The sequence below is a fragment of the Clinocottus analis genome, unplaced genomic scaffold (genome assembly GCF_023055335.1).
Source record: "Clinocottus analis isolate CAN_PGR_092001 unplaced genomic scaffold, fCliAna1.0.p SCAF_12, whole genome shotgun sequence".
In the NCBI taxonomy this organism is placed as follows: domain Eukaryota; kingdom Metazoa; phylum Chordata; class Actinopteri; order Perciformes; family Cottidae; genus Clinocottus; species Clinocottus analis.
The window spans coordinates 715,324-742,500 of record NW_027175843.1 but is presented as its reverse complement, the minus strand read 5'-3'; the positions used below and the strand labels follow the sequence as shown (position 1 = coordinate 742,500).

Sequence of the window (27,177 nt, the reverse complement as noted above, 5' to 3'; positions counted from 1 at the left end):
AAAAATATTCACACCGTCGTCACTGTGAGACCAATAAAGACTGAGAGGGATGGGACGGACATGAATTATTGCTCTGCAGCCGCAGTGGTTCATATTTCACTTAGCAGCACACACATACACACACACACACAAACACTGGTGCACGCGTGTGTCACATGTTCAGTAATGGCTACACATACGCGAAAAAGCAACATTATTTCAATGTGTGACAATTTGAATAGATCTTCAAGGGCAAGCAGAGATAAAACAGTGGAAGGGCCGGAGAGGGACGCTGGAGGCTCCTGATGGAGGCGCACGAGAAGGAGGAGGATGAGGTAATCTGCATTTTAATCTCCGCTCCGTCCAAATGCATTTTACGTGACGCAACTGTCGAGTAAATTCTTTGCGACTTGAGACGAGAGTGAGGTGATGGGAGCGGACGTGAAGGTCTTCACACAGCGAGGAGACCGAACCAGCAGGACCCGTCCAGAGCGGCACTGGGGGGATTCAGCACATGCACACTCATGGGTTTGACCTTGGCAGCCCCCCCCCCCCACCCTTCCTGCATCCCCCGGGGTCCCACCCAACCTTGGCTAATTAGCTCACATCCCAGTGGCTTATGTTCAACACACAATTTATCCACAACAAGGACATTACAGCTGCAGCGTCGCCGCTCTGCTTCAGTGGCGGAGGGTTCGTCGGGATTTGTTTGTATGATTATGACAAAGGCAATAATAAGTTATCCTGATCCTTTAAGTCTGACTTTGTGTGCAGCACGTTTGTGTTTTGAGGATGTTTAATTTAACCCGTTGAAAACTGTGAAACCAGTGTTGTCTCCAGACCTTCTTTTCCCTGTTTGAGTCGTTGTAGGAACCCCAAATTAATTGCAATACTTGTGTTTATTGTATGTATTCGTTCAGCAAAGTCTTGGGAAAAAAATCCGTTTAAAAATATATTTTGATGGTAACTATGAACATCCAGCATGATATGAGCCAGATTCCCCTAAAAAGCCTCCTGGAGCTTCAATAAGACACCTTTATGGAAAGATTAGGACCTAAAGAATCAGAATCTGCAACAAAAATCACAATAAAACAAAGTCTTGTCCTGTTAGGAAGAAGTTTCAGTCAAAAAACTGTGTCGTTCGGTTCAAAAATGGAAATAAATACATATTTTATGCCAAAAGATTGTCTGAATGGGGCATGCTGGGACTTCAAATTAGTGCGGGAGGATTTTCGCGCACGGTTTCCAAACGATTAAAGCCGTTCAATTACATATTCTTTACTGCATCCATTGATGAAGTATTGTCTTGTCTCTTCAGCGCGGCCGCGTCGGGTTTCCAGAATCTGGAATCAGAATCGACGAAGTCTGAACGTGGACGTCCTCTCCAGACTCCAGCGCAACGCGGCGTCGACACACAGCTGGTTCTCATTGGCATGCGGTTGCCAAGCGGCCTGTCAGAGCTCAACACTCCCATGTGAGGGGGGCGGCCCGGCTGCAGGCCGAGGGGCATCATGCCCCAGAGTGATGTCACCGCGGCTCATCACGCCTCCTGTCTGGGCTCGCCGTTAAAGACGGCCGCTACGCAGAGCCGAACGCTGTTTAAAAACACGTTCGGGAACGGCTACACAGACTGCCCCGTTGAAAATAACACAACACATTGTCATCGGAGACGTGTTTTGAACTATACGGGTAAAGAAATGTTCACAATATGTACATTTTTAGGATGTACCGCCCCGTGTAGAGAATACACTAAACCCTCAAAGCGTTTAAAATGAAATCCTCCTTTTTGCAGGATTAAAAAAACACAAATGAATGCTATCTCACCCTGCACAATTACACAAGACAATGCCATACAACGTGACACAAAGCAACACACTGTATCACAATATGCTGGAACACAACACGGCAGTGAACTGTAAGAGCAACATGGTTAGAGCCTAAAAGCCAGCATATCTGCTGCTTTGTTTGTTGTAGGCAGGGTGACCTTGTGTTTATATACCGACCTTGAATAGTGCTACAAGAGGAGGCAAATAGACAGCGTGTGCGTGTGTGTGTGTGTGTGTGTGTGTGCTGTTTACCCACGTTCAGTGACGGGTCCACAGCTGAGGTAAACAATGAGCAGAGCTGTGTTTGTTCAAAGAGACGTTGTGTGTGCCACCGAGCTGCTTTTATTAATCAACGAGGTTCACGACACTCTGCTCACTTTAAAACTGTAAATGTGACCGTGTTCGGGCTGTACTCGGCTCGGGAAAGATGAAAGTCTGGTTTGAAACGTCCACAGTGACTTGAGACACAACCGCTGAACAGCGATGTTCCTTAATTTTAACCCCAAAAAAAAGGTTTTCCAACGTGTAGCCACGGGCAGGACGGAGAACCCTGGACTGTGTGGCTTCATACGCCTGATTTATAGGTCATTAAATATAAATAGGACAGTTTCTTGGACACAACTGAGCCAACTCCAAATGGAAAGACTTTAACTAGCGGTTCAGATGTTGAGGTCGGACTGTGAGCTCAAATCAAAAGCACTGAAATCAAGTTCACACCGAATGATCCCTGAAAAATATGTTTTCTCTGACCTCAACTTCCTCAACTCACTGCAGAGATGTAGAGATGTAGAGATATAGAGGTGTGAAGGTGTAGAGGTGTAGAGTTGTAGAGGTGTGAAGGTGAAGAGATGTGAAGGTGTAGAGATGTAGAGGTGTAGAGATGTAGAGGTGTAGAGATATAGAGGTGTAGAGATATAGAGGTGTAGAGATATAGAGGTGTAGAGGTGTAGAGATATAGAGGTGTGAAGGTGTAGAGATGTAGAGGTGTGAAGGTGTAGAGGTGTGAAGGTGTAGAGGTGTAGAGGTGTAGAGATGTGAAGGTGTAGAGATGTAGAGATGTAGAGGTGTAGAGATGTAGAGGTGTAGAGATGTAGAGGTGTAGAGATGTAGAGGTGTAGAGATGTAGAGGTGTGAAGGTGTAGAGATGTAGAGGTGTGAAGGTGTAGAGGTGTAGAGGTGTAGAGATGTAGAGGTGTAGAGGTGTAGAGGTGTAGAGGGGTGAAGGTGTAGAGATGTAGAGGTGTAGAGGTGTAGAGGTGTAAAGGTGTACAGGTGTAGAGGTGTGAAGGTGTAGAGGTGTGAAGGTGTAGAGGTGTAGAGATGTAGAGGTGTGAAGGTGTAGAGGTGTGAAGGTGTAGAGGTGTAGAGATGTAGAGGTGTAGAGGTGTGAAGGTGTAGAGGTGTGAAGGTGTAGAGGTGTAAAGGTGTGAAGGTGTAGAGGTGTAGAGGTGTAGAGGTGTGAAGGTGTAGAGGTGTGAAGGTGTAGAGGTGTGAAGGTGTAGAGGTGTAGAGATGTAGAGGTGTGAAGGTGTAGAGGTGTGAAGGTGTAGAGGTGTAGAGATGTAGAGGTGTGAAGGTGTAGAGGTGTGAAGGTGTAGAGGTGTAGAGGTGTGAAGGTGTAGAGATGTGAAGGTGTAGAGATGTAGAGGTGTGAAGATGTAGAGGTGTGAAGGTGTGAAGGTGTAGAGATGTAGAGGTGTAGAGATGTAAAGGTGTAGAGATATAGAGGTGTAGAGGTGTAGAGATGTAGAGGTGTGAAGGTGTAGAGGTGTGAAGGTGTGAAGGTGTAGAGATGTAGAGGTGTGCTCTAGGACCCTGTGACATCATGTCGTGGTGACACCTGTCCTCACCCTCATTGACCCCCGTGACCTTGAACAGGATGAGCGGATGAAGATGAAGTCTGGAAGGATGAACTGCAGCGCGCAGGAGGAAGCTAACTGCTAGCTCCTCCAGCTCCACTGAGCGGCCCTCAGGTCAAAGGTCAGTGCAGGAGGAGGAGGCCACATTACTAACTATTGATTATCTCGGCCGCAGCGCGACGAGCTGCCGAGTGTCTCCTTTTGGCGGTTTGGTGTTTTTCTTTCTGACGGCTGAAAGTCGAATAATAACTTTTGGGTAAAACTCGCTCGAAGGAAGAAGGAAGAGACGAAGCCGCGAAAGACCAACGTTCTGGTCCTGCAGCTCCACAGGAGGAGGCATCGGCATCGAGAGCTGCGGCCTTCCCTTCACCCAGAGCTCTCGATGACATCATCGTCACTTGTTCTGTATCATAGCGACGCGACCAGAGCGCCTCGTCGCCGGCTGTTTCACATGGAGCAAGGCTTTTAGCAGTTTTAAAACGTTACCATTCAAAAAGCAAAAAGGTGCCGAACCATGAAGCTTATTTACGTGGCACTAAAACCAGGATGAACAAAGTAATAATAATAATAATAATAATAAATGTTGAGCCGTTATCTCGGCAGAGAGACTCCTCTACGTCTCTTCTCTTCATCATCGCCTCATTTCCTCTCAAAACGGTTCCCTGAACTCAAACTTTTATTATTATTTGTTTGTTTGTTTGTCTGTTGTGTATTTCAGCATCTAGTTGTTACACATATTTCATGGTTTGTGTTGTTTCAGACTCTTCTGTGTCGTCTGATTTACTAAATAAATCAAGACAAAGTAAAAAAATGAAACCTGCACATTAAACCTCACACCTCGTCTCACACAGACACGCACACAAACACGCACATGCATGTACTCACACACACACACACGTATGCATGCACACACACTCATACAAACACAAACACACACACAAACACATGTACGCACACACGGATACACACATGCACGTACTCACACGTATGCATGCACACACACGTACGCAGACACATGCACACACTCATGCAAACACAAATACACACAAACACACACACACACACGCACACACACACGCAGTAACTTGCTGGCGAGTCCTTGAGGTGCAGTATTCAGTCTGCAGCCGTCATGGCGGCGAGGCCGCGGCGCTTTGTGAGCCACACAGAGAACATGGAGGCAGTCGCCATAGCAACCGCCAGAAGAGCGCCCAACAAACCAACAAACAATGCGGCGCGAGACACTTCCAGGAGAGCCATTTAATGCAGAGCCTTGAATCACAAGTTGTCCTCTCAGGTTGCAGGGGCCTGTCTTGGAGTGTCTGCGGTGACTCACACACACACACACACACACACACACAGTTGTGTAAAAAAAACCTTGTGTTTTCCTGCACTCTCCTGTTTCAAGGCCGGCGGCGCTCGATGTGCCAGAGCGCCGTCTTCCTGGGTCACGGCAACCTCTGGGTTTAATTTGTGTGATCAGCCTTCGGGAAAACGTTGTCCTCCTGCAAATTCACTTAGCGTAACAACGCTGGCTCATTGTGCGTTTTCTTAAACAATTTGCACGCATTGAGAGAGAGTTTCAAAACGCGCTGAAGAGATTCAACTGAGGGACGAAGTTCCTTTTTTTAAAAAGTTGTGTGAAGAACGAGTGGGCGCTCGGGCGAACGGCAACATCGCCGCGCTGACGACGTGCACGATCTAAAGCGGCGTTTACCGGCTGCTTCCTTCACGACGAGCTGCTCCTCGTTCCCTCGCTCCCTTGTTCCCTTGTTCCCTCGTCCAGCAGGTCGCTCTCTGCTGCTGCCGGCCTCGCTCTACATCTCACACACACACACACACAGCTGATGCGTCTGACTCGGACTGTCTGAGTGTCAAGGCGATCAGTTTGAGACAGACGAGTGTGTGTGTGTGTGTTTTTCACATAGTTTTTTGTGCGAGTGGAGTTGCACGAGGGAAGACAGCGTTGTGTTTTTCTCCTTCGATTATAAAAATACACTTTTGCATCAGAGTAAATGCAGCAAACGTCACCAATGCAGAGGAGTCTCGGGTGAAAACGAGTATTTAAAATGTTGAACTAGCTCACTGAGTACAAACTGCTGGGTTTAGTCGGAAGTGCGTCCACATCCTGACCGCTGTGCGATCGGGCTTCATCACTTCATACTGGTTTGGGGCCAGCAGGCACTGGGCCACACGGAGAAGCTGCTTCATGTCACAGGAACCAGAGCACGAGCTGCACCGACGCTGCGGATGCTGAGACTGCGGCTTCTTCAGTTGAGTCCAGCATCCAGAGAGTTAAACATCGATGCTGATGAGTCGAGTGTTCGGTGTGTGTTCTTGATGTTGGAGCCAAAACCTTCAACACTTGGACTGTTCAACGTCTTCGTCATGTCAAAGACAAACTGTCCTCCAGCACAGCTATCGCCTTCACGAGTTGGAAACTGATTTTAACGGACGTGTCGTCGTGATTTAATCCACAGAATTCACCAAAGATCTCTTTCTTTGGAAAGACTTTTTCCGCCCGCAGTGCTAACAGACAGCGCTGCTTGTTAAAGGCCTGCTGCAAAAGTTAACGTAAGCGTATCCAGCGTGTTATTATTTAACACAAATAACATGAATAATAGTTCAGTTGAGCCGTAAACAGAACAACTCTGCTGTTGTGTTTCTGACAAATGTGACGGCAAAACAATAAAACAATCACAAACAAAATCTTACGGATTACAAGTGTGAACGTTCTCTGTTTGACAAGGAAACAAACAAGGAAGTAACGACATCGTGGACGATGTCTTCCCTCAAGAAAAGTCAAAGATGAGCTCTGTACGAGCCCCTTTAAGTAGCGTTTAGTTTAGAAAAGAATATTTTATTCTTCCTTTTATTCGATTGATGTTATTTAATTGTGCTAAAATATTTGATTGTGCTTTTCACCCGTTGCCTACAATAATACAAGAAAGAAAATCTTCTCCAGTCATTAAATATAAGTATTCTTCATGTCGCTCGTGTGCATAGTTTTATACACATTTCCCAAAATGCAGCGTGACATATTTGGTATCCTTGGACACTTTTGGATCTGCACTGAATGCAAAGTAAAGAACAAAATATGGCTGCATGTCATAAACTGAGGGTCGCTGCGGTTTGTTATAATAAATAAACATTTCAGGTGTATCTTACAGGTTGCGTGTGAGGAAAGATGATGGAGTGGACAGCGACTGAAGTCCATCCTGCACATATTTGAGGCATAAGCGAGCGGACAGGAGGAGGACCTGAGATCAAGACAAAGACAGAGCGCTGTCGCCGTCTTTTCAACTTTGTGCTTTTGCAACAAGACATAATGTAATCTCTCCTTGAGACGGATTTTTATAACCTGCGCTGGCTGGGCCTTGAGCGGGAGAGGAGAGACGGGCTGGGTGAAGGCTGTTCATCCGCGGTGTCCTTGATATAAACATGTGAAAAATCTCTCTGTTTTCTCTCTCAGTTAAATCAATACAAAGACATTCGGCCTCTGAGCAAAATGCTCTCATACTCCCGCGCAACTTTTTCATGCTGCCTCCATCCAGAGCCGTGGCGGACGCTGAAGTCCCACTTACTGCGAGTTCACGTGTGGCCGTGCACTCGGCGCCATCCGGCCTACAAAGACGACCTTCTGTGACGACCTCTGGCCGACCTGAGCTGTGTCAAATGTTTGTTTGGTGGCTGAGAGCAGCAGAGCAGCCCAAACTCAACACGTCAGGAATCAGAACTTTTGCAGTATTCGCACACAGTTTTTCTCGTTCAGACTACCCCCCCCCCTCTCTCTCTCTTCTTCCCCCCCCCTCTCTCTCTTCCCTTCTTTCTCTCTCATCAGCAGCCAAACCGTAACCTGTGATCCCTCTTAGGAGCAATTAAGATAAACCTCTAATTCATCTGCTTTATCCCGACCTGTCTTTCTCATTCTCTCATTCACTTGACCTCCACTCTCCTCCTCCTCCTCCCCCCCTCCCTCCCCTCCTCCACCCATCCTCCTTCAGTGACAGAAGCAAGGAGAGCATTGAGTCATGACATCATAATTCACCAGCTCCTGTTTTCACGGTTAAATCAATATCAGTGTGTCCGAGTCAAGGTCGGACGCTGGCCTTCGCAGCTCAGCTCTTCCCACTTCTTTCTCATAGAAAATCATATAAATTGTCCCTAAAATAATTAAGCCTTCAGATCTGTCGCTGGCCTATATTTTTTACCGGCTTCTGCCTGATAAACAGCGCTGCCAGAGACTCAAGGCAAAGCCAGGAATAGAAGTGGGCTCCGATTCCTAGTCCGTCTGCCTCTCTCACGAGCCTTTTCCTTCCTCCCTCACAATTAATGACATCATCAGACGTGATCACAGACTGTTTCAACCAGACCTGTTTCAAACTTTCCCACGCGAGCAAGACGGCACATGCTTTTGGATTAGTTTCTTGAAAAAAAAAATTGTTTTTTATTGCTTATAGTGGTGTCTTAAATATGTTAGAGCCCTAAACAGTGTGTGTTAGAGAGAGAGAGAGAGAGAGAGAGAGAGAGAGAGAGAGAGAGAGAGAGAGAGAGAGAGAGAGAGAGAGAGAGAGAGAGAGAGAGAGAGGAGGAGGAGCAAGAGGAGGAGCTCGGGCTCTGCAGGCTGTGAGCGCGCGGGCACAGACAGGAGCTAATATAAATATAAACGTGCTCGAGGCTATCAGGGTGTGAGGAGACGCCGCTGCTTCTGTCACTGACCCCCCGCTGCGTTCACAGAGACGACGGCGGGACTGTCGCGGAGCTCCGGCCCATGCGGAGCGGCCATGGCCGCGCTGGAGGGCTGCCGCTGCCGGGGAGCCAGCGGGAGAAACAACAACAGCATCCTGTACAGCATCCTGAAGAGTGACAGCCTCGCGAGCGACGAGGAGCAACAGCAGCAACATCAACAACAACAGCAACAGCAGCAGCAACATCCCCAACAACACACATTGCAACACTTGCTGCACAAGACCTCCTCCTCCTCTTCTTCCTCCTCTTCCTCCGCCGGCCCCCGCGCCTCGCCGCACGAGCTCCGGCAGCAGGCGTGCTCCTGCGGCTCCACGCGGCGCCGGGGCGTCCTGCGCTCCCCGCAGGTGACGTGCAAAGCCGCCTCGGCGGTTCTGGTGAAGACGCTGCGCTTCGTGAAAAACGTGCCGTGTTTCCGCGAGCTGCCGGAGGACGACCAGCTGACGCTGATCCGCAGCTGCTGGGCGCCGCTGCTCGTGCTGGGACTCGCGCAGGACCGCGTGGACTTTGACACCGCGGAGACCGTGGAGCCGAGCATGCTGCAGCGCATCCTCACGGGGCTGCCGGACCGGCAGGGCGAGCTGCTGGCCGGCCAGAGCAGGGCGGCGGCCGGGGTCTCCGTCGCGGATATCGACGCCATCAAAGCCTTCCTGAAGAAGTGCTGGAGTGTAGACATCAGCACGAAGGAGTACGCGTACCTGAAAGGAGCCGTGCTGTTCAACCCAGGTAGGCGGCTCACACCTGGGCACCCAACTTATTCACCTCAGGTGGCACAAAGCGGACTATATAATGCAGGCTGGATGGGTTTAGTGCCGGCAATTCTTATGCGCTTTGGTTTCATTTTTGTATTTATTGGTTTATTATTATTGGATATTAAGTTGGCTGACACGAGTTCAATGCATTTTCATGGGTGAGTATGCACTCTATGAACAAGTGTCTTCATTTTCACGAGTGTCATTTGCCTTCACTCCATCAAACGCACCTGTATTTACAGCATGCACCTCATGGAAAAACACACTGAACTTTTCTCCCCACTCATCTGAGTATTTCAGCCTCCACCTCTGTGACCATGTCGTCTCCTCCTCCTCCTCCTCCAGACGTGGAGGGTCTGCGCTGCCTGCACTACATCCAGTCCCTGCGGCGGGAGGCGCACCAGGCTCTGAACGAGCACGTCCGGCTGATCCACCGGGAGGACACGACGCGGTTCGCCAAGCTGCTCATCGCTCTGTCCATGCTGAGGACCATCAGCCCGCCGGTGGTCGCGCAGCTCTTCTTCAGACCCGTTATAGGGACCGTGAGCATCGAGGAGGTGCTCATGGAGATGTTCTACGGGAAGTAGGTCAGGTCCGACGGACTGGCGGATGGATATTAGGGACTACATGTGTTGCTACTGTCTGTAGGGGATCTTCAAGGACTGAGAGATGACCAAGCCAGGCGCGTGCGCGTGCGCGTGCGCGTGTGTGTGTGTGTTCGTGTGTGTGTGTGTGTGAGAAAGAAAGGAAAACAGTGTGTTGAAGGCAAGATATGTTGTAATGGAGAGAAAAAATACAAAGAAGCTGCTGGAATTCATAACTTAATTGTTTTTATACAAACTATTTTTCTATAATAAAAAAAACTCTGAACTTTTGTTTGCAGTAGTTCTCTCTCTCTGAGTGTGTGTGTGTGTGTGTCATCACTGACACACTTCCCCCCGTGTGAAATCTGTCCCAGACACAATCTTAAAAGGAGATAATATGTCGCAGCACAGTGATACCGAGTGTGTGAAGCCTGACGTCACCTTGTAGAATCTGAGTCTCACACACACACACACACACACACACACACACACACACACACACACACACACACACACACACACACACACACACACACACACACACACACACACACACAATGCCTGTTCACATTAGTTATTGATAAAGGTTCATCATGTCAACTTCAGATTAAGACGACACTGCAGTTAAGATGCCCACGCCGGGTGTTCACTGGCCAGCAGGTAAAGTGGAGAGTTTGACTTCTCATCGCTGGTGAAATGCCGAGTTAGACCAGCAGAGTGCAACAGCACGCCACACACACACACACACACACACACACACACACACACACACACACACACACACACACACACACACACACACACACACACACACACACACACACACACACACACACACCTCCCTGTCCACCACAACAACACAGTGATGGAAATGGAGCAGAAGAGCCTCAGGTGATGTTCTAACTGTCTCTCCAACTCTGACCATAGCAGTGTGGGATTTTTGTGGATGCACGCCCCCGGCAGGAAGTAAAAAAATAAAGCATATCCTGCAGAGAAAAAGCATTTGGAGGCTGCACACAGAGACAGAGACAGACAGTGTAGGCGTATGCTGACGACATACAGCATTAGGTCCCATTAATTCTGTAAAGATAGATGATGAAACACGACATTTGGGGTAAAGATTCCCGGCCGCTGCACTATCATCAAATTATTTTACGAGTCCCTGGACTCCTGATTACCGCGTGCAGCTTCCAGTCTACTTAGTCACTGTTCAAAGGCCAGATGGTGTGTACCTGAGCTCGGTCCCTGCAGCTTTGGCCCATTTTGACCGAATAATCTGTCCAGAAGGTCGCTGCTTAACACTTTGCATTTTACCCGAAACCAAGTAAAGGAAAAGCAGACGAACATCCTCCATCAGTCAGACATCCACAAGACCATTCAATGACCTCCTGTTCATCGGTTGACCTTGAAATCAGGAGCATTGTCGCATTACTCTGCAGCTTATGGAAACCGAGTGTGTGTGAGTAGTTTGAGAGTGAAGGAAAGAGGTGGAATATTGTTCAGAAGTCACAAAGCAGGAGAGTTTCAGCGAGCAACAAGCTTATGAAAGTCGAGGGAAACGGGCAGATGGATCAAAGGTGTCATTCCTGTGTCAGACGAGGTGTTTGAGAGGTTTTATCGAGCAAAGCTCGTCAGAGATCTCTCGTTCATCAGCATTACACATTCTTTATGAAGTAATTTTCAAGAGAGAGAGAGAGAGAGAGAGAGAGAGAGAGAGAGAGAGAGAGAGAGAGAAAGAGAGAGAGAGCATCGGCTCCTCGGCGGAGGAACAAAGCAACAAATAAACTGAAATATTAAAAAGCAGAAGACAGATGGATTTTCAAATATCAGTCTCAACAAAAACTCCGTGACGAGATGTTTACACGCGCAGCAGAGGTTTCCACTGTGATTTATACTCAGAATCACTCGTACTGAAATGGACCTGAAGGAATAGTTCAAGACCGGCTGGATGTTCATGACCATCTCTGATCACTCTCACACACCTCCCGGTGGTCTGATGAGGCAATGCAGGAAAAGACAACAAAGACACACACGGGACACACAATCTCACCCGGGCACACACAGTCTGCCACAGAGGACTTTGCTCTGAAGATATTATATATGTATATGGTTATGGATGCAAATAAGAGGCCACTAGAATATTAAATTGAAGTAAAAATACTGTTACTTTGAATACTTTGATTTCAAGATATTTTTTACCAAATACCTGGATATTGGTATTTGTTAATGATTGGTGCTGTTACAAAATGTTTACACACAAGGAACACAATCTCCCAGCTGTTTGAAGAACAAACCCCAGCTGTTAGCTTCATAAAACACATCATGGTTGGGCTTAAAATAAGTATGAATAAGTATATAAATGCTAAAGATTCAGGCAACAAAAACACTTCTTTGAGTTTAGGAACATTTTGGGACTTAACCCACCCAAAAGACTTCAGCCATAATGCAATATCCACAGTGTAGGAAGACATCTAGTCTCATATCACATTCTCATTACACAATCTAAACGTTGCCCTCTATTAAACACGTCACACCAAAGAGCCCCGCGTGGAAACCTGCACATGTTCCTGCAGAGGCTCCTGGCAGCCTGTGTACACTTCCTGAGAGTTAAACAGGAAGTTAATGCCCAGCAGGACGTGAAAGGAGATGTGGAAACCCCGCGGCTGCAACGACACTCACACAATACGCATCATTAAACCACGTGCATTAGTCTTCCAGTACTTGTAGAATTAACAGCAGAATAAATCCTCAAGAAAACACGAGATTAAAGTCCACAGCGGCTGCAGTGAGCAGACAACTAGAGATGTTTGTACTCACGTTGCACGCTGAAGATCTCATGGAGGAGTCTCCTGCTGCGGTTCACCCTCTCACCATGCACCCTCTCACCATGCACCCTCTCACCATGCACCCTCTCACCATGCACCCTCTCAACATGCACCCTCTCACCATGCACCCTCTCACCATGCACCCTCTCAACATGCACCCTCTCACCATGCACCCTCTCACCATGCACCCTCTCACCATGCACCCTCTCACCATTCAGCCTCTCACCATGCACCCTCTCACCATGCACCCTCTCAACATGCACCCTCTCACCATGCACCCTCTCACCATGCACCCTCTCAACATGCACCCTCTCAACATGCACCCTCTCACCATGCACCCTCTCACCATGCACCCTCTCAACATGCACCCTCTCACCATGCACCCTCTCACCATGCACCCTCTCACCATGCACCCTCTCACCATTCAGCCTCTCACCATGCACCCTCTCACCATGCACCCTCTCAACATGCACCCTCTCACCATGCACCCTCTCAACATGCACCCTCTCACCATGCACCCTCTCAACATGCACCCTCTCAACATGCACCCTCTCAACATGCACCCTCTCACCATGCACCCTCTCAACATGCACCCTCTCACCATGCACCCTCTCACCATGCACCCTCTCACCATGCACCCTCTCACCATTCAGCCTCTCTGTCGCTTCGCGCTCCTCAAACTTTACGGACATCTGGAGCTGCACGAGGCTCTGCACGTGCACGGTGAACTTGTAGAAGATGCACGAGCGTTTAGCATCTTGACCCGGCAGTGATCCATGCAGCAACGTTTTGAAGCGTGAAGGTGTCTTAAACCTGCAGTATCTCTACTGGCCAGCAGGGGGCGACTCCTCTAGTTCATTGTATGGACGTCTATGAGAAAATGACCCGACTTCTCTCTTGATTTATTACCTCGGGAAACATTGAAAACAAGAGTTTATGATCTCGATCGCTAGTTTCAAGACCTCCAGTATTACGTGTATAAACTTTAGACCATTTAGAGTAAATAGACCATGAAGTGGATTATGCTTTTGGGCGCTCAATACAACTGATAATTGCTTTTTCCCCTCGATAGTGTAGATTTGTTGTCACGTCCAGTATCGATACATAAACAACATACATTAAATCAAATAAAGAAAATGGTGTTCATCACACGATTATATTCACGCACAACTGTTTTTCATGTATTTTATTTCACATGATGTTCATCTACATGGAAGAGTCTTCAGTGACACAATGAGAAAATAATACAGTTGTATTTTTATTTAAAAAGAAGTTGTGGAAAGTGCATTCTAGCAAAAAAAAAAGTGTTCAGTCACACAATGATAACACAATATGCACTTTGTTTTCATATGTTTTATGGCAAATGCATTTTAGTTCAGTATGTTCACTGCTGACTAAATGCAATGCAAATACCTTTTGAAGTAGTTTTGATGCAATTACACCGCTAAGTTATCAATATAATGTGATGTACGTATCAGACTATCCAGGTAGTACACAGGAAGTTGTACTTTCAGCTGTATTTTTTACATTTTTACTGAAAAAAGATGAGCATTGCAAAACATTGCAACATGTATTGTATTGCAATGTATTGCGATATATCGTATTGTGACACTCGTATCAGGTGGGATAGTTTGATTTTCATCACCTGGTGTGTTCCCTGTGTGGTGCATTAAACCAGTGATTCATTAAGGTACAACCTTTTTTAACATTAACCCACAAAGACGCATTTCTTTCCTTCTCTGTATTGTTAATGTTGAATAAAAATCAGCCCAGCTGCCCTTTAAAAGGCAAATGACTCATTTACAAATACACAAAAAAATGACTTTTGTTAACAAGCGTAAATATAATTTGTTACTTTCCTCGCCCGCCTCTTTTCTGTCTATCTGCTCGACACGTTCTCTCTCGACAGGGCCCTTTTCTCTCCAATTAAGTCCTTAATTGCTCTGCTTGATAAAGAGTCTATTAATCCTGTCTGCTAGTCAGACTGCAGCTGTCTGCCAACGAGCAGCAGCCGCCACCGCGATGTGGTCACAGCATGTTGTGTGTGCTTGTTGCGTGTGTGTGCATGCTTCCAACTGTCTTTGGCCTCCAGTGGTTGTGGTTCACTTGTGTTATTTCTTCTGTGTGTTTGCATAGTCTACACAGCTCCCATGGTGCACTCTGGCACCAACAAACATGTCCACCGCCTGATGGTGACAGGCTCTGTCTTTACTCACTTTCTCCTTTCCTCTCCCTTTCGCTCTGTCCCAGTCTTTCTCTTTTCTTTCTCTGGCCCAGTTTCTCTGTTCTCTGTTCTCTCCTGGGGTTGACAGAGAATCAGTAGATCTGCTTTCTGTTTCTGTGTTTACCAGCGTTCACAAACGGGCCTTGTAGGTAGCGAGCGTCCCCAGGAGAGGGCACTGTCTGGCAGCGCTGTGATCCAGCTGCACAGCTGAAGTCAGGCGCTGAATGAGGCTCCTGGCTTTAATCCAACATCTTTTATCAGCACTTTTTTTTTTTTTAAAGGTTTATCTTCGGCATTTCTGCCTCTATCTGACAGGGAAGAGACTGGAAACGTCGGGGAGAGCAAGAGGGATACGATGCAACAACAAATCCCCTGCCGCTGTCGGACCGGAGAGATTATCAGTGAGTTTAAGACGACGAGGCCTCAGAAACACACGAGTTCAGCCCTCTTCGAACTGAGAGATTCTCATGGAGACCTCCGTCTAATTGTTGACCTTCTCATCTGCTCTGTGCACTGCCGTCCTGCTGTGAATGATACCGCGTGTACGTGTTGTATTGTGTCACGTGAGAATCACTGGAGGCCAATCAGAAGCTCCTCCCTCGTCTCTTCTGGAAAGCTCACGATTCGTTGTTTGCAAAGCATTTCATTACAGCTTTGTGTGTTTCTGAATCAAACGGCTCGTATATTGAAACACTTTGTGCTTCTTGTAGTGGACATTATGAGATCTCCTAATGTTCATCTAATTATAAGTGACGCTCGGCACGACCCACCGTCCTGGTTCTACCAACAAATGTTCACCCAACGCTCATATGATGCTTCATATGACTTCTCCTCTGTGTTGCTGTCGGTCCAAAGCAGCTCGGCGTGGACGCGCTGTGGGGAATCCCAGAGGGAGTTTTGTACTGGAAAAGAAAGTATTGATTTGATTAACTCAGACTGCTGAAGCGTCACTTTGACCTCAGGTGGGACTCATCCTCCATCTCTTCAACTCGTCTCCTCACGTCAGAACGAAGCGGCGAGCAAAACACTCAATGTTTGAACAAAGATGTGAGTCCATCCTTCGTGACCTGGAGTTATTTCTGTAAATATCAGACGCTCACGCTGCTTTCTGGTCGTCTAACACTTCAGTCTGGTGGCGCAGTTTACTTTTCTGGAGACGCTGTTCGTCTTCAGAGCGACGCACACGCCATGAATCTGACTATTAATGTGTGTGTTTTGTGTGTGTGATCATCACGGGAGGCAGATGTTGTGGACACAAAAGAAAAACATCAAGGAAATCAATGTTTTTAATGTGCAGTGAGAAAGTAAGGGCAACTGATTATGATTGTGTTTCTATAAAGATAGACATTTCTTTCCGAGTGAAAATCGTGTTTATATATTTATATAAATATCTATATTATATATATAGAATACATATCTATTTGCTATGCATACTCAAAAATCACACCTTCAAATATATTTAAAAAGTCTTTCAAAACACAAATGTATTCTTTTCTGTCCTTAAACATGAACTATCCATATGAACCAAAGTAATTATCAGGATGGGGATAATATTATGTTTTTAAGAACCAAAACATTGAAAATGCTTCGCTTTTGAATCTAGAAACAGGAGAGGAGATATTTTTTTTCAGGTGGGATTCAAAAGCCAGCGTCACCTCCGAACAAACCGGGAACCACGTTGCAAGTGTACAAAACCAGCATCACACTGAGACATTGATCCTCTTTCCATGGCCGATGAAATGCAGATAAGAATGACTCCTCAAGCAAAACTCCTTTGTGTTACAAAAATAGAATTCTTTTTAAAATAATCTACAGATTTCCTTTTAAGGTGAGGCATTTCACTATCGCTCTAAAACAGCATGGCTGTTTGTTTCAATAGAAAATATGAAGCTTCAGAGAGAGAGATCTGGAGAGGACGAGCGCCGCCCGCCGCTCCTTCAGTCCCACGGGACGGGTGTTTATCCGGCTCCTCCTTCTTTTTGCATATTCTATGATTTTTTAAAAGAGTCTCCTTTTAAACTAGATACACCTTTTACAGGTAAACAAAAAGAAGCTTCAGCTCCTGAAGTGTCCAGGCGAGTCCAAAAAGTGTTAAAAATGTTCTCTTAAACTACACAAAGATTTTAAAACAAACAAACGAACAAAAATAGGAACACGACAGCGCAGGTACATGACATACTGGCTTTCCAAACAAGCGCATCGAAATAAGAATAAAAAGAATAAACAATAAAAAATATACAACTCTGTATAACAAGTGAAAGCAAAGTCCTACAGTGGAGAAGGCAACAAACATGGCGGAATAAAACAAACAAAAGAACCAAACCGGAAAACACCAATGCTACAAATAAATTGAAATATATGTACAAGACCCTGTTTTCCTTTTGTTTGTGTGTATGCACATCTGTGTGAGTGTGTGTGTGTGTATGCACAATTGCCATAGAGTGTTTTTAACGTGGAGTTCTCGCGAGTCCGACGTTTTCATCTCGTCTCCTGTCGTTCCACATAGAAAAACATCCGCTGTCCACTTGAAAAAAAACACCAAACAATCGAGGGAAACCGTGTCCGAAAAAAAACCTGCTGTGTCGCCGCCGGACGCTTCCGCCGCGACCTTTGACCTGTGTTCCCAAAGAGCGAAGCCGGCCGGGCCGCGCGCCGATCGGATCCTCCGTCGCTACCAGATGACGCTGGAGATGCTGGTCTCTCTGGGCAGCAGCGGCAGCATGGCGTTGTTGGCGTGCGCCTCCTCCAGGCTGTGCTCGCGGCTCTTCCCGGGCGGCCGCTGTCCGTTCAGCAGCGTCAGCGGGATGTTGCAGTAGGTGTGCTGGCTCCCCAGAGAGGAGAGCGGCGGCAGGGTGCCTCCCGGGGGCAAGTCAAACTCGTAGCTGCGGTAGTAGTGTTTCTGCCGCATGGTGGTGTGGTAGGTGTTGTGGAAGGAGGAGCGCAGCTCGGGGTGGGCGGTGGCCATGGCGGTGGAGGTGGCCGCGGCCATGGAGATGGCCGACACGGTCTGCAGCTCTCCGAAGGGCCCCTGCTCGCTGACGTCCAGCGCCGGCTCGTGGCCGAGCATGGGCTCCGTGCGCCTGAAGGGCATCTCGTACTGCAGCTGCTTCCAGAACTTGGAGTTGAGCTTGTTGCTCTTGGGGCCGCGCCACTTGATGACCGTCAGCGTCTTGATGGTGTGCTTCAGCGCCTCCACCTCCTGGTAGTTCATGATGCCGCGCAGCTCGGCGCACTCGATCAGGATGACCTTGATCTCGCCGCTCGCCAGCATGTTGCGCAGCCGCGTCTCCAGCTCGAAGATGCTCCAGCCGCGCCGCACCACGTAGTTGGGCGTCATGACGATGATGAGGCGCTTGCTCTGGTCCACGCAGCGCGCCACGTCCTCGATGTAGGCTGCAGGGCGCCGCCGGTCCGGGAGGGAAGAGAACACACATGCATGAGATACGTGAGAGCCGAGGAACGCACGCTCAGCATGTTGTGAGGCAAATGACGTGGACAGGACGATGACATCACGAGGACGAACGAACAGCATCAGACACAAAACACAAGACGACGACAGTGAACCGCAGCTCATCTCGTCTTTACATGCAGACTGAAGACTGTTTGTGAGATTCAAGGAGATCAAATTTCATTATTTCTCAAACTGCACCGCTACTTTTATCATATTTTTGACTGTTTTTTAATGTTCTAAAGTGAACGTGCTTAACTGTTTTTAAATCTTGTTTCCTTCTGCGTTGTGTCGTGATGCTTTTAATGGTTTCATGTGAAGCACCTTGAATCGCCTCGTTGTTGTTGTTGTTGTTGTTGAAATGCATCACACAAATAAACTTGCCTCGCCGTGTGCAGAGACAGACAAAAGTGTGTGTGTGTGTGTGTGTGTGTGTGTGTGCACGTATCTAAAAAGCCTCTTTGTTCAGTTGAATGTGTCTTTTGTTCCGGTGCAGCGTGCGGTATTGCTCTGTGTGTTGTCATCAATACTCTGGAGGGCAGACCCACAGACAAAGCTAAGCGCCGCACTAAATGGCTCTCGATGGGGGTCCGTGATTGATAAAGCAACACAGTCTGCGGGATTAAGGCCGAGTCGCCGTCTGCTGAACGTTCCAGATCACACAACAGCGCCACGCGGAGAGCAAGTCAATGACAGCAGCGGATACAAGAGGGAAAGACTGAAGGCGAGTACCTCCAAAGAGTCGTGTTTCGTCCTGGTAATGCTCATTGGTGAGACCTAAACATAAACATTTGGACATTTAGGTCACAGGCAGAACACAAGCACAGACACAGAAACATGCTCAACACAGTTCTCGCTCTCGTCTTTTTCTTCCGTTCACATGTGATTAATCGTATACCGTGTTTCTCTGATTGGACATTCATCTACAATGAGTTTTCTTGCATTGATGCCGGCAGCAATCTTCTTTTGATTAAAGGGGAAGAGGCGGAAGAGGCGGCGGCGCTCGCAGCCTTCGCACAGCTCCCACTGATGTTTAATTCTATCTGGACCAACGAGGACGTGTTTGCGTTTTATCTGTTGCACATGAAGCCGACAGTACAAACACACAGCATCACTACAACCAGATCACACTGCGCAGAGATGGACTACTAAGCAGAGTTAGCACGCATGAGAATATGTTCAGACAGAATTTTCATGGGTTTATTAATGCATGGATGAAAACCATGCAAAGGGAGGATGATGAATTTGTTCAATATATCAGCTCGTGGTACACACTTTAGTTTATGCCATATTCCCATGTCTGCAGCACGCAGTGTGAGAATAGCTGGTGGGAAATAATGTGATCTTTTATCCAGAGAGATGAGAAAGGATGCAGGAACATTGGTAATACGATTTGATTTATTTCTCCTCTCATTTGGACATGAGGAATAATCTTCTACTCATCATTTGAGGGTGTTTTCTTCTCGACTACACAAACACAACACATTGAAACACAAGACGGTGGATAAGAAAACAGATGGACCACACAGAACAAACACCTCGAACTAATCGAGTTAACCAGTGAAGGGCCGCGCCTCAACCTGCTCTAAACATCTGGACGAGGAACGCCTGGTGAACCCTCCTGGTCTCCTGGTCTCAGATGGTTCTTCCTGGTCCATCACAAAGCTCCTCTGTCTGCGCTCCATGAGCCGTCATCACAGCTGGCGATGTTCAGCTCACTGACGGTCGAGCAGTCCACTCATTCGCTCTCAAAACAGGAGCTTTAGGAGTCTTAAAGGTCTCGTTCTCCAGCCTTCAACATCATGCATCTCTGCAATTTACTGTAATTCTGCTCCTTTTATTGTACATACAGTTAAATGTTGCTGCTTTCTGTGTTCTGTCATCTTTAACGTCTTTCTCATTCTCTTGTTGTATATAATATGTACATGTACGATGAGAGCAATGTGTAACCCGAGTCAGATTCCACGTGTGTGTGTAGTACATCAGCTTTATTGTCCACGTGTGTGTACTACACACACACACGTGGACAATAAAGCTCTCCTCCAACATCCAGACCGGCTTTCCACAAATCTCCTTTCTCATAAAAGCAGCCGTTCTTCTTCTTCCCGTTCCCACGCTCTTTTCCTCGCAGCCAAACGCTCGCCATCACTGCGCCTCCTCCGCCCTGCAGCCGGTAAATACCCGTCCTCGCTGACTTCCTGTGGCGCTCCCTGTGATCCTTCTCTTCCCCGCAGTCGCTCTGACGTTGGCCTCCATGCGTCTGACTCTCTGACATTCACACTCTGGTGGAACAACACCAGCCGGGCTCTTCTGTCTGCACATCAGGTCTGACACCAACGCCTCACCTCCAGTCCCTCCTCCCTGGAAAAGGCAGGAGGGGCAGTAGATTCTGGTTTTCCTCCTCCAGCTCCATCCTCAACATCCAACACTTCCCTTTTCCCTCGACGTTAAACCTTTTAAGCTCAGGTTGTTGCGGCGCGGTCCTTCACATCGAATGAGAAAGTGCGACTACAACACGAGCGACCGCATAATGTCGTCACACTCCGATGCAACAACGACACGTGAACGTACGCGTGCGGCCGCGTGGAGACGGACTTACTTCCTGTGGGAATGAGGTCTCGATCCGGGATGAAGAGTTTGTAGCCGTAATGTTTCTCCAGCACGTCGGGGAGGATCTCCAGGGCGAAGCGCTCCTCCTCCCTGGTCTCCTGGCTCCACTGGTCAGGGTCCACTTTGGTGTAGGACAGGTACGCGTCGTAGTCCTTGTTTTCTGAAGCAGGGAGAGAAACAACAGAAGAAGGTTTAATGCACCGACATCCAGCTCAGACGCACAAAATCCCTCCAACGCACACGAGCATGAACTCCACGAGGACGCTGCAGCCCGCTCGTATTTGATGAGCAGCTTCTCATTCAGACTCCATGAAAGCAACAATCGCTTTGGCTGAACTTTCACAGCGGTTTTAATTATAAAACCCTGGACACAAAGCGCCGCGCTCGTCTCTTTGGAATCAAAATCTCAATTTGCAAAGCGCACAAAGTAAAATTGTCTGTATTAAATTAGATAATAATTACACGGTTAATTCATCAAAGCATCACAACACTGGAATAGATTTAGTAATTACATTGAAAGCATTGTCACATTAATACAATTAATCATCATCACATATATATATTATTATCACCCAGAGCATCTAACGTTCCTCAAATATTACACAACATGTTTTATATCGTAACTTAATAATAATTATTGAAAGAAAAATGTTTCACTTCATGCAGAAGTCAAAGATTTTAAAAGCAGTCATTGTTTTTATTTATTTCTGGCTGCTTGACTTTAGTCAACATGATGTTTGTGTCTTCACGTTCTCCTCAACGCATCGTTAGTTTTATTAAAACTGTAATTAACAGTCTCTACTCTTCTGTTACAGCTTTCCACATTATCTAGATCAGTATTTAATAAAGCACGAGTAAAGCCGTTGTGATGTGGAGCAATAAAGCCTCAACTTCTCCATTTCTATCTTGATCTCGCTCTTTTTATGCTGGAACAGGAGAAAAACTTAATAATTGGAACAAAAGCGTCCGAGATGAAGAAGAAAACATTCCCCAAAGTGACTCCAGACTCCAGCGTTTGTGGTGTCCGTGCATCTGTGTCCACACGGTGTTAATGGAAAATAAATTGGGGAAGATACAAAAATACCCAAATCAAGACTCAGGCGATATCCTTTTCACCACCTCAAGATGATTTCCCAGAAGACAGCGGGAAGAACTGAAAAGGCAGAAAATAGACGCTGGGAGGAAAAGAAGTGACATGTTCAGTGAGTCATTACGCTCGCTGGAAACTGGATTGTGGGCCAGCCGGAAAGGGAAGAAGATCTTTTCCACTGACTCTTTGAGGAGCACGCGTCGCTTTGAAACCCAGTGGAAAGGCCGGAGCGCCGCTGCATCGGATCCACACATCAAACGCCGCCTTCGAATTAGCAACCGAGCCTCAAATTAACCAGCGAGCAAACTCGGAGAATCAAAACCAGCTTGTATCTGCGGCTCCCCGACGGTATGACTTAATCATCTGGAAGTTTGAGTCAACAAAACAGCGTGTTATAGATAATTCATGCTACTGTAGAAACACTCCAATGATTAAAAAATGAGTGCAGTCTTTTCCAGAATTTCCCCCCCCAAAAAAAAGAGCGCGCGGAAGGAGTCGAAATACAAAGCAACACAAAAACAGGACAAGATACTGGGACACAAACAGAGAAATTGTTAACTGAAGCAAAAGTTAACTATAATCTGGAGAGAAAAGCCAAAGTTGCCCTCAAATCTCGGGCTGCGCTCCCGATTTGTCTCCGGTCCCCACGTCCGCCACCGGGCCGAGGACAGCAGAGGGTGGGCATCGCTCCATGACATATTGAGACTGATCTCTTTTTAAATGGGCAACAAATTGAAAATGTGTCTCCTCTCTTTTCCATGCAGCCGCTGCGCACACACACACACACACACACACACACACACACACACACACACACACACACACACACACACACACACACACACACAATCTCTCCACCAACAGTTGAGAGCGAGCGAGAGGAAATGGGCTCCTGTCACCGAGATAGGAGAAGACATTTGTATCTACCGGGGAGTGTGTTATGGATAGAGGCTGTGACAGCACACACACACACACACACACACACACACACACACACACACATATGCACGTGGGTAAAGGAACAGAACATCCACGTCCATGAAAACAACCCCCCCACACACACACAGTGATCTGTGCTCGCTCTACATGGATGTTTGGAGGAATAAAGGTGAGAGCGAGTTGTACGTCTCCAGTCAGGAACAGAGGGAGGATTTGTTTGGGAGGATTTGTTTGCGACGCTTCGCGCCGGCTTTACCTCCGTCCACGTCCTCGCTGCCAAAGTGCCGCCTGTAGAAAAGCATCAGCTCGATCTTGTGGCATTTGTAGAGGGAGATGAGGAAGACGAGCAGCAGCAGGATCGCTCCCAGCCCTCCTGCCAGCTCCACCGTGTACATGAGCTCCGCTGAGGACGACACACACAACACAATATATATTTAAAGCCGGTGAGACAATCACGGGGAAGAGGGACACACACAAAAGCCCCCGTGAATACACAAAAACAGGCAATTGACTTTTTGATTTCAGCAGTTTGGACTTCTTCTTCTTTCTCATTTCCCCGTTAAACTCAAAGGAAGAGCCACTTATAGGACACATTTACATTCGCTGGAGGCGTTTGGATAATCATCAGTAGTTCCAGCTGGAAGCAGCATCAATCTTCAGGGGGGAGAGCGGAGAGGCTCATAATGACTTTGGGAAAAATGAGAGGGCACAATGCAGGGAGACACGAGGGGGGAGGGGGAGATGATGAGAAATTGGGTTCATTTCTTTGGAGCAGCGCCGCGATGACACAGCGCTGCACTTTGGCCGAAGTCCAGAGTGGGAATGGTGAGCGTCCCGGTCGCTCTGGATGGAGGCGCTTTCAAAACAAAAGGCCTCAGTCGGCTCATCTCACTCACTCCGCTTCCCGCCGTCCCTCTTCTTGCTGCTGCCTCTTTCCTCTCCCTTTGTCTCTACATCCATCTCTCTTCTCTATTATCTCCTCTCCATCTCCAGAGACCCGGCGAGGGGAGGGATGAGTTATGTTGTGCATGAGAGCCGTGTTTACCTGCTCGGCTCAGCGGGAACGGGTTCACCTTATATCCTGTCCAATGCAGACACCTTACTTTATTACAGATTATGTGCACTGCGATATATAAATATATATACACACAGACGTTTTCAATGTGAGGCATTTCATTTGAATCATTTTCCTTCCTCCAAGCGAGTAATTTTGAGATCATACAGATCATCAGGAGAGTCGCTGAAGTTAAATTATTCCACCGTCTCGTCTCATTTGTGCACCTTCTTGGTGGTTTCAAGAAGACAAATAAGGTACATTTCACGTGTTTTAACTTGTAAAGACAGATTTTCTGCATCAGACACCACATTAAACTTGATGTTTTTTATTTATTTTGAATAAACAACAGCTGATACTCCATCTCAGAAGAGCACAGGGATATTAATTTGGTGTAAAATGTAATTTCCTCAAAGCTTTAATGCTTCATTCCCCGCTCCGTCCCTTCTGCCTTCTCTCTTCCTCCTGGTGAGCAGCCTGCAGAGACGTTCACATACCTGCTGCAGGGTTTACGACTGATGCATTCTGGGAGGGGGAACATGAAATAAACATCAGAATAATGTGTGCAAGAGCGAGAAACAGAGGGAGAGAGACTTGAAGCCTCAGCATCCCTCTCCTTGGAAACGCTGCTTTGACAGCAGAGTTAAATGGAGCTGTCGGGCGTCTACAAAGAGCACTCAGAAGGAATTGGGCCGTCTACAAGAGACGGTCATAGAGACGGAGATTAAAGCGCTGAGACAGAGAAAGATAAAGACTTAAAATGTAATTGTATGCTGAACTTATTGGCCTGTTGGGAAAAGCCGAGGACCAATTTGCTGTTTAAACAGCCATCAAATTACCTCTCTTTGCAGGGCGACAACCAGCGCGTGAAAAGAGCTTCAGACGAGTCGTGTAGAGCCAGAAGAGCCGAGCAGCTCGCAGAGGCGAGCGGCTCCAGCAACTCCAGCAACTCCAGCAACTCCAGCAACTCCAGCAACTCCAGCAACTCGAGCAACTCGAGCACAGATTGTTAACGCGATGGAAACAGAAAGACGGAGAGGACGGACACAGGGACGCTTTTTAAAACTGTGCCGGAAGGTTTTGAGTTGTTTGAAGTCTTTTGTTCTGGGATTAACTCAATGTTTAAAACTCTGATCTCAAAGAATCCGATGTGTTTGTTTACTGTGTGAACGCCTGAAAGCTGAAAGCACGAATGTTGACGACAGCAGCAATAAGCTGTAAAACACGGTATGTTATATAAATACTGCACCATTCATTACATATGAAGAAAATATGGAAAACATATTATTGAAAAGTTGCCCATCTACAAATCCCTCCGTTACAGAGCATTAGCTTTCATGTCTCAGGCCACCTGCTGTGTGCGCGTCCAGTATGTTGTCTCCTGCTCGCTGTGTGTGTGTGTGTGTGTGTGTGTGTGTGTGTGTGTGTGTGTGTGTGTGTGTGTGTGTGTGTGGTCTCCACCGAGTCTTGAGCTAAACATCTCTAACTTGGTCTGGTGTTTGGGGCTGGACAGGTCGTGTTCAGCGGCTTTATTAAAGCTTTTATTCATTTAAACGATGCTGAAACACAGCGAGGAGTGAAGGGAAACTGCAGTCAGTTCATAACTCTTTGTGTGTTTGTTGCCCTTTCACGTCATTACTATAAAACCATTGATTAGAGCCGCTTTAACTCCTTTAACTTCAATGAAGCAGTGACGTCTGTGCAGCCAAGTTGTGTTCACAGGACAAGTCATTGTGGAGATCCTGAAGTTCCAACAGACACCAAATATGTGCAGCTGACATTTGGGGGGAAATGTGTTTAAAATGATGCAAAAAAACATCTGTAATATTTTTGATTTGATGAAATGCAGCCGCGAGGCTTTGACTCCTGCGTTCACCATGAAGCTTCCATGAAGACCCTGAATATGTTTGACGGCGTCAGAGAGGAAGGATTATGCGACACGCTGGACGTGGAGGGGTTAACGCTGCTCAAGGTTTCAGTGGGAGACGTCAAAGAGCCCTCACCCTGTCTGAAGAGCTGGATGGTAGCTTGGCGACGGCCGTTACCATTTTCCACATAACAGGAATAATTTCCCAGGTCCTCCTCCTCCAAGGAGTCGATAGTCAAGGAAATGGCCACTTCCTGCTCTCCCAGATGCTCCTTCACGATCCTGCAAGACAAACACACACAACAGCGGCTGAGCAAAGTGTTCCTCTGCGCCGTGCACAAGAACATGGAATCAACGCAAGCGATCGCGGCGTGCGCAGCACGTGTTGCGAGCCGCAGCGCAGCCGACGCCGAAACACAAAGAAGGCCGTGAGCGTCGTGTTTGTGCACGGCGGCGTCTTGATGAAGAGCCTTTTGTGTGTTGCTGTAAGTTCATTCCTTCATATGAGGGATGAAAATCAATAAGGGCTCTTCCTTGGCGTGGAGGTGGCGGTGGAGATGGGGGGGGAATCAAATAATGGCGATCAGAAGGAAATCTTTTTATAGCGGCTGCCATGGTAACAGAGAGAAAGTAATATTCCACAAAGTAAATGAGCGCCGCCCCGCTGGGCTGGTTGAGCCTGATGGAGGAGAGGACGGGGGGATGATGCTCCCTCATACCTCGGATGCACTACTTAGCCCACTTCTGCTGCACCCTCAGCACAAATTACACATCGGAGGAAACAAAGTGCAAATGAGAAACAGATCTCCTCTGCGTGTGTGTGCGTGTGTGTGTGCGTGTGTGTGTGTGTGTGTACTGTATGTGTTAATAAGGGCCGTGTTGAGAAGGCGGAGTGCGATAAGGAATGTGTGTGTGTGCGCTTGAGTGTGTAGGGGTATAATGACTCTCAAGCTCCTCTCTTCTCTCTCGCCTTCGAGCCGATAAACTGCACATGAGGACAGCTTGTTGGGGAGATTTGGCATCAGTAATTGAAAGTGTATCGCGGGCTTCGCGTGGAGAAAGCCGAGGCAGCGCCGATGATGTTTGTATCTTCGGCTCAGTTTGTTGTGCGGTGGGGTTTTGGGTTCGGGGGGCCCGGGGGCGCTCGGAGAAGGAGGCGCGGGAATAATTCATGTCTCTCCGGGGAGCGCCGGGTACTTTGAAGCTTTCGGTTTTCACATTATGGCGCTGGTTGAGGCGCCAGAGCTCGCTGCCATACGACCCGACGGATGACGGCCGCCGCCGCCGCCGCTCAACCTCAGTCTCAAAAGGCAACGACGGGGACGCTGAGGTGAGCGGGGCCGGATGACCAGGTGCAGGTGAAGTGACGACGGCCCA

At 47.6% G+C, this 27,177-nt stretch overlaps 3 protein-coding genes across 4 annotated transcripts in view; 1 reads left to right on the top strand and 2 right to left on the bottom strand.

The window, feature by feature from the left end:
* LOC137782532 (uncharacterized protein C13orf42) overlaps positions 1 to 12,600 on the bottom strand; it is a 25,189-nt gene extending 12,589 nt beyond the window's left edge. The window contains exon 1 of the mRNA XM_068571859.1: positions 12,561 to 12,600. The gene's annotated coding sequence lies outside the window, so the exon portion shown is untranslated. The remainder of the gene's footprint in view (positions 1 to 12,560) is intronic.
* On the top strand, positions 8,256 to 9,854 carry nr0b1 (nuclear receptor subfamily 0, group B, member 1). The gene is made up of 2 exons (XM_068571858.1): positions 8,256 to 9,133; positions 9,505 to 9,854. The coding sequence occupies exons 1-2, from the start codon at positions 8,446 to 8,448 to the stop codon at positions 9,744 to 9,746; spliced, it is 930 nt and encodes a 309-aa protein (XP_068427959.1). The 5' UTR covers positions 8,256 to 8,445; the 3' UTR covers positions 9,747 to 9,854.
* A 3,252-nt stretch (positions 12,601 to 15,852) lies between the features above and the next one.
* il1rapl1a (interleukin 1 receptor accessory protein-like 1a) overlaps positions 15,853 to 27,177 on the bottom strand; it is a 140,111-nt gene continuing 128,786 nt past the window's right edge. The window contains exons 8-12 of one of the 2 annotated variants that reach the window (XM_068571855.1): positions 25,937 to 26,082; positions 23,136 to 23,282; positions 20,840 to 21,010; positions 18,973 to 19,017; positions 15,853 to 18,185 (exon numbers count right to left, since the gene is read on the bottom strand). In XM_068571855.1, the coding sequence (XP_068427956.1) occupies positions 17,464 to 18,185; positions 18,973 to 19,017; positions 20,840 to 21,010; positions 23,136 to 23,282; positions 25,937 to 26,082 (1,231 nt within the window). In that variant the 3' untranslated portion in view covers positions 15,853 to 17,463. The remainder of the gene's footprint in view (positions 18,186 to 18,972; positions 19,018 to 20,839; positions 21,011 to 23,135; positions 23,283 to 25,936; positions 26,083 to 27,177) is intronic. The other variant, XM_068571856.1, reaches the window with a different exon arrangement.